The following is an 18,617-nucleotide window of genomic DNA, read 5'->3' on the forward strand; positions in this document are numbered from 1 at the left end:
TAGCATCAGATTTTGTGAATTTCTTTCATCAAAGGAGAGATGCCTTCCTTCTCTGTAGCAGTTGCTAATATGCAAAGGTCTGCCTAATATAATTAACATAATACAGTGCACCTTGCTATGATGCCACATATCAACACCACAGATGGGAAGGTTAATATAACTATTTGCAGGCCTCTGATATTACTGTTTTCCAGGTTTGTCAAAATCTGGTAGTATTCTTTGGGGGCAAGAAATTACAATAATTTAAGTAATAACAGGGCAAATAGGTTTTTCTTCACAAGATTGGAAGCTTTGTTTGCAAAGTTGTTTTTTGAGATATGACAAAAAGTTTCTTTACTTATTGGTGGGAAAAACAAGCAGAGAAAGCCCAGATTTCCATGATACGGCACAGATTAGCAAATTCTAGCCATCCAAGGTTGCATGATGCAGTTTAAAAAGCTGAATATTTTCAGGTACTGATGCCACTAAGGGGCCACAGTGGTGCAGACTGCACCAGGTGACACCCCAGAAGTGGAGTGACACCCGGTCATGCCCTCCTCCTGTTGGGGAGAAGGGGTGAGCACCCATAGCCCTGTTTCCCTCTGGGGATGGCAATTACTCATGAGTAGGCTGCCACCAGTGTGGGGAAGAAAAAGGGGGCTTGGACATATTGAGAACCTTGGGGGAGCCACGTGAAGGCTCCAAGGGCCTTAGGGAGTGCAGGGAGGCTTTCAAACCTGCCATGCAGGTCTTTCGAGGGCCTTGGAGGCTGCCGTATGGGGACTCAAAAGATCTGGGGGGCAGTGAGGCCTTCAGGGGGAGGCTTAGTGGAGCAACAATCTGGCTAGGCTGGAGGGAGGGCAAGGAAGTTTGCCCCCCCCCCCCACAAACACACACCCACACACCACTGCTTTTTGGATCCTTTTCTCACTGTCATTTTTTGAAATTCATTCTGGTGAGATTGGTTTTGGCCATCCTTGATAACAGTTTTCATAGTTTCAAGATCAATGGCATTTGCATAGAGTCTGTAAATAAATTACAAAACCTACTGCCTAATTTCATGGACTTTAAAGCAAACAAGCAGATGAATTTGCTTGTATCTTTGTGATTTGTTGTGACTGTGTGTCTTCAAGTAATCTCCAGTTTATGGCAACTCTAAGGTGGACATATGGGGTTTTCTTACCAAGACTTTGTCAGAGGGAGTTTGCCTTTGTCTCCCTCTGAGGCTGAGCAATGTGACTTGCCCAAGCTCTCCCAGTGGGTTTCCATGGCTGAGTAGGGATTTGAACCCTGGACTCACTGATTCCTGGCCCAGCACTCAAATCACCATATGACTAACCCCCACTGATTTACTAGAGGAGAGCCTGTTGCACTGGGACTCCTTAAGGGACCAATACCAGGGTTTACATAAGAGGCTGGTAAGAGCAGACTTCTTGCACGGGCCCATTTTATGGCAAGACTTTGCCCAGGTTTTGAGCAAAGTCTTGCTCCAACTCTCATCTAGGCCTCTTTTTAATGTTTGGTTCATCTCCATTTCCTCTTTTGTTTACCACTTCTGTATTTTACTCTAGTGATCACGGAGCTGTATTTTATGGTCCTTTCTATGTAAAGCACCAAGCACCATGCAAATTGAGGCCTGTTCTTTATCTTTAACATTGAATCTTACTGCATTTGTGTCTCATCGTATTGCACACAATGGACTCCCTGGTCATATTTCTCTTGATCATCTCAGTGTTTAAGCCAGGTCAGTGTTCAGAAGAGGACTTTCCCTACTTGTATAGGAAAGAATTGTACTGAGGAAGAGATTATCTACTTGATTCCTCTGATATTCAAGAACATCCCCCCCCCCACCATGTAGTGTGGAATCAGTTACAAAAGTTTTCCCCATTCTTCAAACCAAATGTGAGCAATAGAATGAACAACTTTGCTCAATTTTTGCGAATTATTCTAATGAAAGGCATGAGAAAGTTTTTCAGCAGGCATGTATAGTATGGATTCTCTATTTAATAATTTATACTATTTGCACCATTTCTTTTCTCTCTTCCAGGATTGTCCTCTGAAATACAATTGACGCAGCCTGGTGAAAGAATACTGAAGCCTGGGGAATCTCTTAGGCTGACTTGTACCATCTCCGGTGACACCATCAATTCTGGTTCTGCTTGGCACTGGGTCCGCCAACCACCAGGAAAGGGGCTAGAATGGTTAGGGAGAGTATATTTCAGTGGTTCCACCTGGATAACTGAGTATGGCCTAACTTTCAAGGCTAGGATCTCTATAACTCCTAATGCTTCCAAAAACGAATGTTACCTTCAGCTGAGTTCCATGACATCTGCAGATACTGGCATATATTACTGTGAAAGGGACACAGTGACACAGAGTAAATCAGTCTTCTTTACAAAAAAAAAGGGGGGAAGCATGATTTTCATAGAAACGGTTCCCCTTTCTCTGTGTGTCTGCTTCAAACCATAGCTCTAACTTTTGTCTAGGATAAATCCACAATTGCATAGACATTATTGAAATGTAAGCTCTGTCATTTTTCTATAATAACTCCATCTCCCACACTTTTTTTTGCAACCTTGCTCATAAGTGAAGGAACATCTGAAATATCAAACAGAAAATGCCTAGCTATCCACATCTTATATGACTTCTTCCTCAACAAAGCATGAAGCACCTTATATTTTGTTTCCTCTTAGCAGAAAACATATATACTTCTTCTCATTGGCAGTTTATAGTTTTCAGTCCCTGGAGCCTCATCTGCACTGTAGAAATAATCCAGTTTGACACTTCTTTAACTGCCATGGCTCAATGCTATGGTATTCTGGGATTTGGGTTTTTCTAAGATATTTAGCCTTCTATGTCAGAGTGCTCTGGTGCCACAGCAAAATACAAATCTCATAATTACATAGAATGTGGAGTTATAGAGGCCACTTCACTACCACAAAGATGTAGGACTAGACATGATGCTGGGCATGATGAAGAATCCAATTTTATTCTCTTATGGTTTCTATTGTGTTTGAGAGGGAGCTAACAAAATCATGTAACTTTCTTTGGACGTTCAAAATTAAATTTCACTGGCATCCAATCTGCTTATTTCCAATGCACGTTTTTTGTTTGTTTGTTTGTTTGTTTTTAATTAAAATGCTCTTTGAAACCCTGTATATAACAGTACTCTATCATAAAATGCCAGAAGGTGGCTTATCCTATGGGGGTAGGATAGGAGAGCCTCCCTGCATGAGACCATGAACTGCATTCCCTCTGTGGTCTTCATGGAGGCCATAGTGAGTGCATCTGGTCCTCTGTGGTCCACTCTCTCTATGGCCATGATTGATGGCTTTCAGTTTGGAGAAGAATCTCCAGTTTAAATCAAAGTATGCACCACCAGGTTTTCCACAAAGGGGTCAGCTGGAATATAGTGAAAAATAAAAATATGGTTGCTATGGGGGGAATAAAATCGCCAATGAAGCATGCTGTTTTTGTAGTTTTGTGGGATATATGGCTTCCTGAGCAGTTGCATTAAAATAGGCACAGTGTCTGTCTGTCTCCATCCCCAAGAGACTTTCTGCCAGTTCTCTAGTTGCAAAGGGAGGGTTTTTCATTTTGCCAGACTGCAGAGAAAAAACATCGAACCCCAACACCAGCATGTCACATCAGAAAAGTTTCTTTCTTTCATTGTTTCCAACTGAGGGGCTCAGCAGATGGCCCCTAAGAAGCAGGGACATGGCAACTGCATGCCATGCCCCCAACCTGGTGAAAAAAGAAGCCACAAAAAACAGCTCCTTTTTGTGCCATGGAAACGGCACCCTTTTTGGTGTAGCACATCTATAAGCTGCACCAAAGGTGAGGCGTGATGCCACCTGCCGTGTGGTGGGGCATGCAGCGTGATGCCATAGTGAGGGTGGAATTGGAGTGGCTGGCATGCAGTCGCCATGCCCACACTTTGCCCCGATGCCAGAGTTTATCACCAGTCTGTTGAGGGCCTTAGTCTCTCTTTCTGACAGGATACACCACTGGGACTCTTAGCAAAGGAATACGTTATGAATAGGTCCTTCCACAGGGTGTTATAAATCTCCTATACAGTTTTATTATTGAGGCTATATTGATGTCTGCATCAATATGCTGGATCCCACAGGTGTGCAACCAACTGTACAGTTTCACCTGTTGATCAATGGTTGAGTATTTGCCTACCCATCAGTGAGGAAGGAGTTTGTATGGCTTTGTAGCTTAACTTGCAGTATAAGGGATCACACTTTCACAACTTTTGAAAAAGTGTGACCACTTGTGAGATTATTGTCCTGTTGATATTTTAACCTTGCCCTGTGGATATTTAAACCTTAAATCTTTTAGGGCTTAATAGGTCATAATCATTACTTTGGAGTAAAAACAAATTTTGAGTCAGTATGTTTGGTGTAAGGTTTGCATAGTGTTGTCCAGAAAGTGAACATCAGAAAACTATTTGATTGCTGCATTTTATGTTAGCTGCCATGTCTATCAGGCTAGTTCTTCACAGAGCATAGAAGCACTTATATAACATAATAAACACACTTGATGACCGTTTTCATCTACATGAAAAGAAAGTGCAGAAATGGAGATATAAGAGAATGTGTGCATTCAGGTCCCTTTTTATGTCTTAGCATTATGCATGCCCTGGACATGCAAATTCACCCCGTATCATGTCCTGCTTCAAATGCAAGCTTTATGCATTTCTGAGCATGTCCTGGACAGCACAATGGAGGCTTTAATCTTATCGCTCTTTGTTTTTTCAATTGCTCAGCCAGGTCAGTGTTTCTTCAAAAAGATCAGGGTGTCCATATTACTATAGGAAAAAGAGGATCAGGCAGAAAATGCTGCATTGAAAATGCCATATGCTTGGTTTCTGATCCATTCAAGGCCATTTTTTCTCATAGGTCTAGGTTCTTTTAAGCCAGCTAAAGATCATCACCTAAAAATGTGTTCCCGGCTACCATCAACATCAAATATATGCAAGGGAAACAGCAATTAGTATGTTCACATTGTGCGAATTATTGTAGTGTACAACCTTTTCAGTAGCCATGTGTATTTTTCTGTTTTATGAGTTGCAGATTCATCAGGAAGATATGCAATTTCTCTTCTTTCTTCCAGGATTGACTTCTGGAATACAGTTGATTCAACCTGGTGACAAAACCCTGAAGCCTGGAGAAAACCTCAGGCTGACCTGTGCTGTCTCCAGTTATGCTATCACTTCTGGTTACGCCTGGAGCTGGATCCGCCAGCCACCAGGGAAAGGGCTAGAATGGATAGGGTGGGGATACTATAGCAGTTCTAACTGGAAAACTCAGTATGGCTCAGCCTTCCAGAGCAGGGTGTCCATCTCTACTGATGCTTCCAAGAATGAATATTCTCTCCAGCTGAATTCACTGTCAACTGCAGACACATCCATGTATTACTGTGCAAGGGGCACAGTGGCACAGAATAAGTCTGTCTTCTTGACAAAAAAGGGGGAAGCATGATCTTTATAGAAACAGTTGCTCTGCCTCTAAGTTTCTGCTCCAAAGCACAGCTCTGGTTTTCATTCAGGATGAATCTACAATAGCATAATTAGTTTTTTGTGGGGGGTTTTGGGCTATGTGGCCATTTATTCCTGATGTTTTGCCAGCACCTGTGACTGGAATCTTTGGAGAATTCCAGCATGGGAGTGAGTGGTGTGTGTGTGTGTGTGTGTGTGTGTGTGTGTGTACGTATATATACTGTGTGACCCTTGGTTGAGAGGAAGTGATTTACATGTGAATCTCTGTGTTGATCTCTTGTGGAATGGTGAGGCCTCAGGGTGTCTATTTAATTAATGATCCATTGTTTGCTGGGAAATCTCCTTGACTCTGGGTGATTTTCATTTGCATGGGCTGGGTCTTAATTTTGGTGTTTTGTTAAGGAGTAGTAGCCAAACTTTGTTTACTTTAAGGATTTCCTGTTGAAGTTGTCCAGCTGTTTATGGATTTCAATGGCTTCCCTGTGCATTCTGACCTGATAGTTCTTGGCATGGTCCAGAATTTCAGTGTTTCCAAATAGCATTTTATGCCCAGGATGGTTTATAACTTGTTCTGCTAATGCTGATTTTTCTGGCTGACCTAGTCTGCAGTGTCTCTTGTGTTCCTTGATTCATGTTTGAACACTGCATTTTGTGGTCCCTAAGCAGACTTGTCCTCAGCTGCATGATATGCGATAAAATCCTGCATCTGTGAGAAGGTCTCTCCTGTCCTTCAATGAGTGCAGAATTTGCTGGATTTTCTTGGTCAGTTTGTAGATCGTCTGGAAGTTGTGTTTCCTCACCAGTTTCCTTATTCTACCTGTGACTCCAATGATGTATGGTAAAAATACCTTCCCTTTGGGTGATGTACTGTTGTCAAGCCTCCTAGGCAGTATGCAAATCAACTTCTATGACCTTTTTCAAGTCATACTAAAGGATAGTATTCAGTGCTGAAATCCAGCAGCATTTTAGGTTCTGGACAACACTGCAAATATTAAAATCATGGAAGTGAGGCTCTGGATAGCTTTTCTAATTTTTTTTGCAGGGTATAAGGAAAGCTCCCATTTTTTCAATAGGATTGTGTGTGTGTGTGTGTGTGTGTGTGTGTGTGTGTGTGTTATGCTTCTTTTGATCTGTTCCTGTATTATTTTCCTGTCCCTCAGAAACTCTGAGGATACCAGTGGAATATTTTAAAAATATATCTGCAATTATGACATTTTCTGCAAAGAAATTAATATGAAAATATTATTTCCCAGATAGAAAATGCTTTTTCCTGCAAAGAAAAAGCTGTTTTCTGCCAACCCCCCCCCAAAAAAAAATTGCATACAAATTTTGGGCAGAATACATCCTAAATTGAAAAGATTCTCATCAGTCTGGGATTCTTATCATAAGGACCTCTTGACATTTCAAAAAAGTGTATACAACACAACAGCCTGCAAAAGGTACAAAATTAAAACATTTTTGATCATTTTTTAAAAAAAATATTTTCAAATATTATTTCCATCTCTAGGAGGAAAGTTAGAACTGTGGCAACAGTGCCAAAATCATGATTAAGTAGTGATTGTGGATACAAAACAGTTATGGGTGAGCAAATCTAGGCAATTATTCCATATCCACTATAGCTATTTTGTCACAATTTTGATATGATTGCTATAGTTGTAACTGCTTCCCCTAAACCACTTTACTGAGCATCCCTCTATGGGGAAAAGGGAGTCTATCCTGCTGGCGACTGGGAGTATGGTTGAACAATGTTTCCATCAGATTTGGGGAAGAGGTCGGGTCAGGACAAGTTACTTTAATTAATTATACTTAACTATAATGATATTCCTCATAATTATCTTGAATACAAGTTAAAAAGCTCAAGGAAATTGACAAGCTTTTTCATTGTGTCAGGACACACTTTTTATTAAGCATAGAACAATTTATGAATAGCCTTTATATTCCTAATGTGTATCATGTATCTGCAAAGGTTGGCTCCAGTAACGACAGTTATAAGCAGACACATGTAAAATGGGTACATGCGTGTGTCTATTGGTCAATCACATTTGGGAGCAAAGTGAAGAATGCGAGCCATGGAATGAACTGTGTGCCAGTTTTATCCAGGAGGATATGTAAATGTAGAAGGAACTTGCTCTTTAAATCAGATGTAACTGGTTACACCCAGAGACCTTCTGATACTTCCCAGATGATCAATCCCAAAGCATCAGTTGGAAACATGATTGCTTGGCTCCAATTTGTTGTCTTCTTAGCTGTTTTCAGAGGTATTTTTTCTTCCTTCAAATTCCAAAAGTTTGCTTCATCCTGGGAATTAATGAGACTGTAATACTATGCCACCTCTTTCTTTGCAGGAGTTCAACTCCAAGTCCAGCTGAGTGAATCAGGAGGGGCAACTAAGAGACCAGGAGAGTCCTTGCACCTCTCCTGCCAGGCCTCTGGGTATTCCTTCAGCAGCCATAGTATTCACTGGGTCAGGCATACAACTGGAAAGAGACTAGAATGGATTGCCTGGATATATGATGATGGGAGCAGGCTCTCATATGCCAACTCAGTCCAGGGCCGCTTCACCATCTCCAGGGACAATTCAAAAAGCATGCTCTATTTGCAGATGAATCATCTGAAACCTGAGGACACTGCTGTGTATTACTGTGCAGCAGAAATACACGGTGAGAGGAAGTGAATCCAAACCATGATAAAAAGTTCCTTTCCTGTTGACTGCTTACAAAATTGTGTCAGAGACACAAGAACACAGAAATCAACCCAACCAAGACCATTAGCCTTTTATCTGTACCCCAGTTGTGCCAAAACATTTTGATTTGAGCTTTAGCTAGTGTTGTGTTGTGGTTTGACCACTGGACCACAACTCTAAAATCCAGGGTTCGAATCCCTACCCAGTCAGGAAAACACACTGGGTGATCTTGGGCAAGTCAGGCTCTCCCAGTCTCAGAGAGAGGCAAAAACAAACTGCCATCTGAAAAAATTGACAAGAAACTCGTGTGATAGGTATGGTTTAGGAACACCATAAGTTGCAAATAACATACAGCAACAACAACAATAACTAAACAGAACAGCCTTATCTACAATTCAAATAATAATATGCACAGCTTGAAAAAGTTGCTTTTTAGACTTATGAATCCAGAGTTTGTAACCATCATGGTCATGTTTCTGGAGGATTTGTCATCACAAAAGCCGGTTTCACAACCTCTGTTGACAGTCATGCCCTCCACCAAAGAGGTGGAAATGGTCCAGAAGCAACCTTTAGTTTCTTTTAGATGTGAGAGTAGAACAAAGATGGTACCTGATTAAGCCACAACCACCTTGTTCCGCTGATTTCAGCTGATCTAAGTTCAACTAACCTTCTCTGAATCAAATACAAAATACCAAAGAAATATGTGGTGCACTTTTGTAAAATTTTGAAACTGTAGCCTAAATTTTCATCAAACAAATGATAACAGAAGACATACCAAGAATTGGACTGATGCGTCTTTCTCAAAATCTATCAGCTGCTAGGGAGGTGATTCACCCCAGCCCCAGATAGTTTTAATCAAATATCTCTATAAAATTCTAGCATACTTGCCTTTCCCACCAGGCAATGAGAAAACCAGCTAGATTCTTTAATTCTTCCTCCTTATCAGATGTTCCTTCTTGTTTAGCTCAGGCCTCAGAATAATGATGTAGCATTTAGGGGCAAAGATACAACCCAGTAACCCAGTACTGGAGGACAAGATGGAGAAGATTTCCACTGCCACCATGCCTTTTCCTCTTGAACTCCAGTAAGTAGGGACAAAGGAGATCCACACACTGCAAAAAGCCAGCATGCTGAAGGAAATGAATTTGGCCTCATTAAAACTGTCAGGTAATCTGCGGGCTAAAAATGCCACAATGAAACTGGAGACAGCCAGGAGACCCATATAGCTCAGGACACAGTAAAAGAGGATGATGGAGCCTTCATTACATTGCACAATGATTTCTTCAGTTGCTGAGTTGAAGTCCAAATCAGGGAATGGAGGAGAGGTTCCTAGCCAGACAACACAGATTCCTGCTTGAATAAGAGGGCAGCAAAGCACAATGGAATTGGTCATTCTTTTCCTTACCCATTTCCGTATTTTTGACCCTGGCTTGGTGACCATGAAAGCAATCACCACAGTTATGGTTTTGGCCAACACGCAAGAAACGGCTACTGAGAAGATGACAGCAAAAGCCGATTGTCGAAGAAGGCAAGTCAGTTTCCCAGGTTGGCCAAGGAAAAAGTAAGAGGAAAGGAAGCAGAGGAGGAGGGAGACTAGCAGAATGTAGGTGAGGTCTCTGTTATTGGCTTTGACAATGGGAGTATCTTTGTGCTTAATAAAAATCCATAACACCAAGACGGTGATTAGGGAAAATAAAGCAGCAATTGAAGCTAAACTCATCCCTAATGGTTCGTTATAAGACAGAAAGCTTATGGTTTTGGGGATGCAACCATCTTTGTGCTTGTTTGGATAGTGATCCTCTTGGCATCTGGAACAGTCTTTCATGTCTGTAATAGTAGTAAGAGATGAAATCCAATGTCAGCTCATGTTATCTTACAGAACATTCTCATTTTGCTCCTGATATGGGAAATTTTGCCTATAGAAAGTTCTGACTTATAGTTTCTACTCTAGAGACGGCCATAAAAAAATGCATTTTAATACTATCACAATTGTTCCTAGGTTTATTGACATTATCATTTGTCTAATAAATCTATCCATTGTATTTAAACTTTTTTAAAAAAAGAAATCTCTATTTCTTCTCAGAATCTATTAAAATATTCCTGCAACTAAGTTCTACTGAGGGATATTGCAGCACAGCTATAGGGCACCCCTTTGGCACTGCACCATCTGGACACAGCGCCAGAGACATGCCTTGATGCGGTGTGCCATCTGGAGTGGCTCATGGTGTCAGGGCACCCTGGATGGGGGTGGAGTCAGGCATGTATCGTCAGGATGCTGCATCCCAACTCTGTCCCCAGGCCGGTCTTTCAGGCCAATCTGTAAAGGCCCTAAGTCCGCATATCAATAGTGTGCTGCACTTGAGGAATATAGGGTTGTGGCCCATGGTCATTTTTCACTTGCAAATAACCATCAATTAACATGTTCCAACAATTTCAATGAGGAAATGTTCCATCGGATGTGGTGGAACCTACCAGTCCCATTTGCAATCTTCCCTTCTGGGCACAGAACACAATCATAGCAGCAAAATGCTTCCCCTTCCTTGCTTTTCTGCTGAGTACCAGGCTGACAACCATTGTTACACAATGAAAGGGGCAAAACCTAGTCATAAACAAGAAAAGAGGGGAGGAATTAAAACAAAAACACCAACAACAGCATGTAAAACTTGATCTTCCTATGAAGAAGCTAGTTACTCAATTTAATAATGTCTGCATAAGAAGAGGTTCATATATGGCAAGTACAGTAGAACATTTATCTATCTAACTCAGTATTGGTTGCATAGACTAGGAATCAATTTCTACACTTTCAGATATAGACCTGATTGAAACCATGGTGCCAAACAATTATATCATCATTTATGGTGAATTCCTTTCCCTCAGGTGCACTGAGATCCACTCTTCCAACTTTCAGTCTCTGGAAAGATGTATTTGGAAACGTGACGATGTTATATATATCAAATCCACTTCCCATTTCCAATTCATTGTTCAAGGACACTGTTTCTCCAGCTGAGTTATTAAATGAAATGACTTGAAGAAATTTATGAAGCTAGATGAAAGAAGAAAAGATACAAAGGAATATGAAGAGTTTTCTGTCTATCCCTCCAAAAATATATTTCTGACACATAGGAAAATCACATGTGTTTCTTCCCAGACTAATGCAAAGCATGGGGCACAATTGGGAATGACACAAAAATCTTTGTATTCTCATCCATTGGGGAGAACTGTAGGAATTACACAGACCTGCATTTTTTTAAATAAAACTTAAAAAAATGTGTCCTGCTTTTCTAGGAATTTGGCATTCTAGATCCAAAAGTGACCTCCAACATGAACAGATTTTTCACAACTTGCTTTGATATTTCTATGTTGTAATATGAGACTGAATGAAATGATTCCATAAATAATTATCTTGCAAAGAGTAAGAAAGGGGTTGAAGTCTTCCCAAAGACTTTCAATACACTTTCATTCATTGACTACAAAACAAAAACACTAAAAACAAATTGCACTGAAATGGCAGCATCTGCTCCTAATTAAAGCTGAGTAACAACTGATAAAAATATCAAACTTGTGAGAGAATTGTGTCTGGTACAAGATTTTTATTGTGCTTTTCAAATTCAGCACCCAAAATGCATTAAAACAGTTATAATATTGGGGAAAAATGTTGTTGTTGTTATTATTGTTGTTGTTGTTGTTGTGTGTTTACCACAAGGCTATTTTATTCTTTCTTGTCTGCCAAGATTAAGTACAGGAAAATGTGCTTCCTTTTTTCATATTTAGCTAGCCTCATAAAATGTTCCAGAAATCTTCTTTCTATTGGCATATACATCAAGAGGCCAGAGTCATCTCCATACCATGACAAGGCTTTATAGTCTTTCAAATCTTAATACAGTCTTTCAAATTTGCTTAGTCTGGAAATAAACCATCTGTGAGAAATTATCTCGCATTTGTCACAAATGCAAGTATGTACGCACATGTGTGCATATATCAGGATACATTTTTAAACCAACAGTAGATGCATTACCTGCCAAGACAGAACATCTTGGTGATCAACCACTCTGTGCTTCACCATTGTTCTGTGCTTGAGTCTAGTTGTGCCCCTGACATGCAAAGCATGAGCCACAGCATAGACTGCATTATAGATAAGGTAGCTGTGACCAGTCATGAGCAATTCAAAAAGAGGCCCAGGAAGACTGTCCAACTTCTCCTCACCAGTACACATCCCATCAGAACTCACTGACTGCCCTGAATTTGGAAATTCACAGTCAAATGCTTGCTCCCAGAAATCATGGATGAAACCGTCACCCTGAGTCCAATGAGGTTTTACAGTGTGAAGGAATTCCTTAAACCCTTTAACATCTTTTGCATGAATTGTAAAGGAAATGGCCCCATGGAACATCTGGAAATCCAAGCCCCTGTGAACACTTGCTGAGACAAAATTAACCTGAGATGTCATAATCCACACTTTCCCAGTAGTTATGACTTCATTGTCTCCCAGCCACAAAGATGTTCTAAGCCATGCTGTCGTCAGAGCTTCTCCACTGATGATGAATGCCTTGGCTTTCTTATCGCCAAAATGTTTATAAAAATTTGAGAATGTAAGGAAAATGTCATCCAGTTTATCCCAATGAGAATCTTGTGGGATTCTTGCTTTGAAGGCGGAACAGATCTTATTTTGGGAAAGCAAGTGCTCCATGGTTTGGAGGAAGTGTTCTCCATTGTCATCATCCATAGCAAAGAGCCCAACCCATGTCCAATGAAAATGCTGAAGTAACCAGACAATTCCCATGTACTGATTGGTTTCATTTGGGGCCATACGGTAAAAGGAAGAGATCCGACTTGTTTTGCTCTTCTCTGCAGGAAATGTGTCATATGTGAGCTAAAAGGAAATTTGTCTATGTTATAGGCTCTGCTTGCCACTGCAAAATAACATGCAAATACAACTAAACAACAAGAAGGGAAATCCCATAGGCACAGCTATGTGCCATTGCTTCTTCCTGTGCTCTTCAAAGGTATCTCTTTTCCTTTCCTGGATCAAGTTCTCCCAGAATATATCTGTGCTCCCAAGAAGTGAGTGGAATTAATCATTCAGGGAAGTCTGAATTGCAAGAAGAAACATGGATTGGTTGTAGGAACCACACAGACAAACTCAGTTGATAATCAGCATGGGGTAACAGAAGTAGCCTTATTGGTTTTCCCAAGGCAGTCACCCAAAAAGAAAAAGAAAAACAGTCTATCAGGGAGAGTATTCCTCCCTGAAATTTGGAGCAGGCAATGCTGGCATGCACACAGAACATAATACCAAACACATGAAGAGGGAAGCAGAGATGGAGACTTGCTTTATCTGACTACTCCCAAACTGTTCCTGAGTTACAGCAGTGTAGTGGCATGAGAGTTTATACAAGATCACTGGGGATGGAGACCTTAGCAGATAAGACGACAGCTAAGGCTGGATTTTTAAATCACCACCTTTAATATGAAATATTATCCAGAGCCTGCACACAGCTGTATATCAGTCACTGCAAAGCATCTTCCCTTCCTCTAGCTCAAAATTTGTGGGACTCTTCCTGTTCAGGGGAGACTGATCATCCTCTTTGATGCTTTGCATAGCTTTAAAGGGTTTTTCATTTCCAGATTACTTAGATTCATACCGTGTGTGGTGGGGATAACTGCAGGAGGCCTATGAGGGTGAATTTTCTGCCTTTTGCAAAGCTGTAAAAACTTTTTGGATCAGCTGGAGGAGCTGCATGAGAGCCCAAATCTGCACTCTCCTCAATCTATGCAAAGCTCCTGACTCTGTTTCCATCATTTCTGTTGCACAGAGCTTCTCCTGAATCTCTTGCTGCTGTCTTTATCTTTATTTTTCCCTCTCCTGTGACTATACCCCTCCCCTCTGAACCTGCACTGCAGAATTAATAGTTTCATACTGCTTTAACTGTCATGTTAAGAAGTTAATGTTAAGGAGAGCTCTAGTGCACCAACAAACTACAAATCCTAGGATTCCAATTTCTGGAGCTATGCTTAACTTTACCACTTTTTGGCTTAATCTCTGAGAGGGAATGCAGGTTCATCCAGAAACAGAAAAGATTCAAGCACCATCCACTCATGGAAATTCTACATTCCCAGAATGAAAACTCAGCTGGGCCCCTCCTTTTCTGAAGCTCAAAGTTATTTCCAGAACTGCAGATGGAAAGTAGTTTATGCAAATCCCCATGTTCCTCATGCAGAACTCTTACCTGTGGGATCTTGAAAAGACTTAAGATATCTGCCATATGGAAAGAGGTATCAGAGCTAAGTCCCCCAATGATGGCTGCAAGGTGTTTCTGTGTGCCACATTCATAGTTGGGGATAAATCTATACATTTTGAAGAGCAAGTCCAGAGTAGTCCGATAGGTCATCCTTGCATCTAAGTAGCTGTCATATATGTGGAAGCCAAGTGTGACATTGGGCAAGATCTTGGGATTATCATTGATTTCATCAACAGCAAATACCAATGCCAATGCATGCTGGTAGAGGGCTGTCACTGTGCTGTGAACAGAATTAATTTACAATTTTAGAGACAAATTCTACATGGTTCAACTTGCTATAAAATCAGTAACTTGTACCTAAAACTGATTTAAAAAGTAGGGGAATCCTTTTGTCATTGACATTTTTTGGTTAATGGACATTTCAGCCCAAATATAATTGTATGTGTTGCACTTGAGCATGTCATCTCTGCATAATAGTTCGATACACTAGCTATTGTCTGATGTATGTCCATTTGGATTCATTTTCTTTAATGCTCACAAACACAAGATTCCTTTGCACAATGATATTTCAGACTAACACAGCTATGTCTCTGAATTCTACACACAAACACATACATTCTTTTTCCTATTTGTATTTGGATTAAATACATATAAGCAAAATGAACACTTATTTTATTTGATGCCCATGAAAGTCGATATCCTTTATTAGCATAGATTCCAGTCTAAGGAGGCAGCCATATACTTACATACATGAATGAATACCATTGAATGCTGTGCATCATATTTGTGAAAAGGCATGGCTAGTATTATTATGTAAATCTGTTCCCACTAAAATAATTGTGAAAGTTAGCCATCGCTTAACAAGCTCCATTAATTTCAAGTAGAATAAAGCTGAGCTAATTTGCAGTCCAATACATTTCTACTTAGAGAAGTAAGTCCAAAGAGTTTGGTGGGGCTTATGAAGTTAGTGATGATAGTTTCTTACAGATTTTTGAAGGTTTAAGTGATTTCAACAGTCTGGAGTTGGGATTTTGGGTGGATAGAACATTGAAGAGATGTTCAGTTTTACAAGAAAGATTAGTGAAAGGACGGGTTGGATTTTTATGAATTCATTGTTTTAGCATGCAAGATGCATTTTCATTTATATTTCAAATAAATATAGTGATTAAATAAAAGAATTGAAAACAATGGTGTTGTAAGCCAACTTGAGCTCCAGGCTTGGAAAAAGGAAGAGAGGAGAAGAGGAGGATGTTGGGGAACAAAATTAATGTGGAAAACAGAACACAAAAATACAGTTAAACAGAGGGATAACTTATGAAACCAGAAATGTATGAAGACTCCATAGAAAAGGCATCTTATGTTTGAGATGACATGTGGAAGTTGTTGTTTTTTTTAATTCAGAAGTTCAAGAAGATGAACACCCGGTTGGATGATTATGGTACCATACAAAGTAGCTTCACAAGAAGTTGTGCTTTGTCAAAGGCTGTGTGCGGTGCCTAAAACAGTTGATCATTTTGCAGACACACTTATAGCTGTCTCCCCATCTCTCACTCCCTTCAGTCTTACTTAGTGTGGTTCCAATAGACCATTATGTAACAAATGAGTTTGAGAATATGGTATCCATCATACTGTCGGAGGCAAAATTGTTAGATTCAGCATACACTATACTTCAAATGTACAAAGATTTGACATATATATATATATATATATATATCCTTTTCTCTGACCCACCTGTTTGGTGCTAACAGCTAAACTGTCCACCTGTGAAATATCTTCCTACTGTATAGAGCATCTTTGAAATAGCATTATGTAGGTAGGTATGCACTGAACAGTTCTCCAGTCCCCCTCCCAAACAAAAATTTCTGCATTTTCCTGGCTTTGTTCCACTTTAAGGAACACTCTCCTTAGTTTCCTTGTAAATTCTGTTTGTAGCAGTATTCAAAGATATACCTGTGTTAGTCTCTATCAGCATAAGAGGGAAACTTGTAGGATCTTTGAAGCTAACTGAGGGGGGGATCTGTAGTATAGGTTTTCATAGGTTCACTCTATTTCACTGGATGCCTCCAAATGATACTTTGCAAACTAACCAGATTCAGAAGATACAAAGTGTGGAAAGATCCTTACTATGGAACTGAAAACAAGTCCTTTGAAGGATGTTCCTTGAAGAAAACTTCATGAAAAACATAATAGATCTGAGAAATTATCCCACCAATGAGGACACCACCAGGTTGGAGCCATTCATGTGGAACGAGTAAAGTTTCATTTGGGAAACATGTCCTCTTATCTACATTGCACACAGCAAGAAGTTGCAGAGAGAACACCACAAGCAATTGCAACATTCTGTCAGGAAAGATTGTGGTTGTGGAGTCAACTGTGCCCTTCCATGGCGCCCAGATGATTTGACTGGGCTTTTTCTGCCAATAAAACTCTAGAAGAGAAATTTGTAAACTTTGTGCTTAGAATGGTATAGATGCCTGCCTTTTGTACTAGCTGAAACACAATGATCCAAGTCTGACCTGTTGTGTGTGTATGTGTGTGTGTCCTGCCTATTCTCCCCTATTCCCAGCTCTCCCTCACAATGAGGTTTATTTATACCCATTTGTACCCATTTCAGATTTGTCTACGCTTGCTTTTTTTTCCTAGTAGGCTTTTGGTAAGCCTCTGGAACTTTGGCCATCTGAGCAAATTACAGCTAATTTGGATAATTATAGAAGAAGGACATTACTTCTCTGGAGTTTGGCTTCTGAGAAGCATTTCTAATAGCAAACAAGTTTTTTTTTTCCCTATCCAGATGTGATCACACATTTTCTCTGCTCCTTGGTGACACAGAAAACAGAAAACAATTTGCAGCATTCCATGGTGAACAAACACCAAGTTCCTTAATTCTACATTTATTTTACCCATTTCAGGGGTCTTGGAGGTCAATTAAAATGCCACCAAAGATTGTAAGAGGAGCAAAATTTGGGAGGGTTCTTCAATGGGAGCAGAGAGTTATGGTTTAGAGATGGCTGAAGACCTTTTACTGCTCTTTAAACCTTTAAAAACCCTGCATACTTGTAATGGCACCAGCCCACATTTCACATACCAGTCTCCAACACCCTGAATATACCTGCTCTGGTCTGATTTTTAAAGCTAAGCAAAGCAGAGTCTATTTATTATTTGAATGGGAAGCCAGGAGGAAATATCAGAGAACTTTAGGAGGGCTAAGGAAATTTTCTTCCTCATACTCTGGAGAGCTATGCCAGGCCATGTCTGCATGAGCCAAATAAAATGCCCTCCCTCCATTGCCATGGCAAGGAGTCCAGACAATGCAGGGCTCAATCCCCGGTTGTGGTACAAACTGTCTAGACACCTCATTCTAGGCATTTCCTTCTCATCTCAGGACAAGCAACTTGCTGTGGTGGTGGCAGGAGCAGGTTGCACAGTGGAACACATGTGAAAACAGCCACCCAGCATCACAATGAAGGATCTCAGGTAACAGGAGGGACATCAGGTTAGCTCTGTGCCAGAATACTCCATACTGCTCCCAGAGTATTCTGGCCCATATGGACGTGGTGATGGATGGGCTCTACTATACATCTTCTTGATATAAGATTGTTTCAGTTCCCATTTTAGGACACCTTCTCTCACACCTTTTGAGGTCAGCAGGTTGTGTAAAGGAAGGAATTCAAAAATTTTAACCAACTGGCGAAAATATATATCGTTTCTCACCTTTCCAGACAGCAGTTAAAATGCTGGTCTAAATCAGTGATTGCTCAAAATTTAATCCTCCAGGTGTTTGGACTTCATCTCCCAGAAGCCCCAGCCATCTTGACCAACAGTCATGAATTCTGGGAGCTGAGACCCAAAATGTAGGAACCACTGGTCTAAATCCTACTGCTAGTCCCAATTAGAGGGTAACCATTGATCCAATTGGATTTGCCTACAAGGTGATTTACCATTCAACAGTTGAATCAATTGGTTTAGTGTAGTTAGGACTAATCAACAGGGTTCCAGCCATAAAAACAATATATTTCCCTCCCCTCTTAAAAAGTTATTAAACTGCATATCTAAATTAAAACCACAATAACTAGTTAAAACAACAATAAATTAAACAAAATAATACCAACCGATAAACCACTGCAACTTCAGTTCTAAAGAAAAGAAAAGGGGGCTTTGGAGACATTACTGAGGAGGGGGGGAGATCCTGAGATCCTGAGGCTGGGATATTTCA

At 40.4% G+C, this 18,617-nt stretch overlaps 1 protein-coding gene across 1 annotated transcript; it reads right to left on the reverse strand.

The window, feature by feature from the left end:
- Window positions 1–9,090: 9,090 nt before the first annotated feature.
- On the reverse strand, window positions 9,091–12,972 carry LOC121933904 (vomeronasal type-2 receptor 26-like). Its single transcript, XM_042473889.1, has 4 exons — window positions 12,181–12,972; window positions 10,981–11,208; window positions 10,638–10,764; window positions 9,091–9,992 (listed from the first exon to the last, which is right to left on the reverse strand). Exons 1-4 carry the CDS (start codon window positions 12,970–12,972, stop codon window positions 9,091–9,093), a joined length of 2,049 nt encoding a protein of 682 aa, XP_042329823.1.
- Between the last annotated feature and the right edge of the window lie 5,645 nt (window positions 12,973–18,617).

Source organism: Sceloporus undulatus, chromosome 6 (assembly GCF_019175285.1).
Source record: "Sceloporus undulatus isolate JIND9_A2432 ecotype Alabama chromosome 6, SceUnd_v1.1, whole genome shotgun sequence".
Lineage (NCBI taxonomy): Eukaryota > Metazoa > Chordata > Lepidosauria > Squamata > Phrynosomatidae > Sceloporus > Sceloporus undulatus.

What these genes read in the sequence shown, in the direction of transcription:
- LOC121933904 (XM_042473889.1), bottom strand. Translation starts at nt 12,972, where the DNA reads ATGGCCCCAAATGAAACCAATCAGTACATGGGAATTGTCTGGTTACTT. An exon ending in GGCACCATGGTTTCAATCAG is followed by an intron (nt 10,765 to 10,980) that starts GTCTATATCTGA and finishes GTTTATGACTAG; the next exon opens with GTTTTGCCCCTTTCATTGTG. An exon ending in GAAGATTGCAAATGGGACTG is followed by an intron (nt 9,993 to 10,637) that starts GTAGGTTCCACC and finishes CTACTATTACAG; the next exon opens with ACATGAAAGACTGTTCCAGA.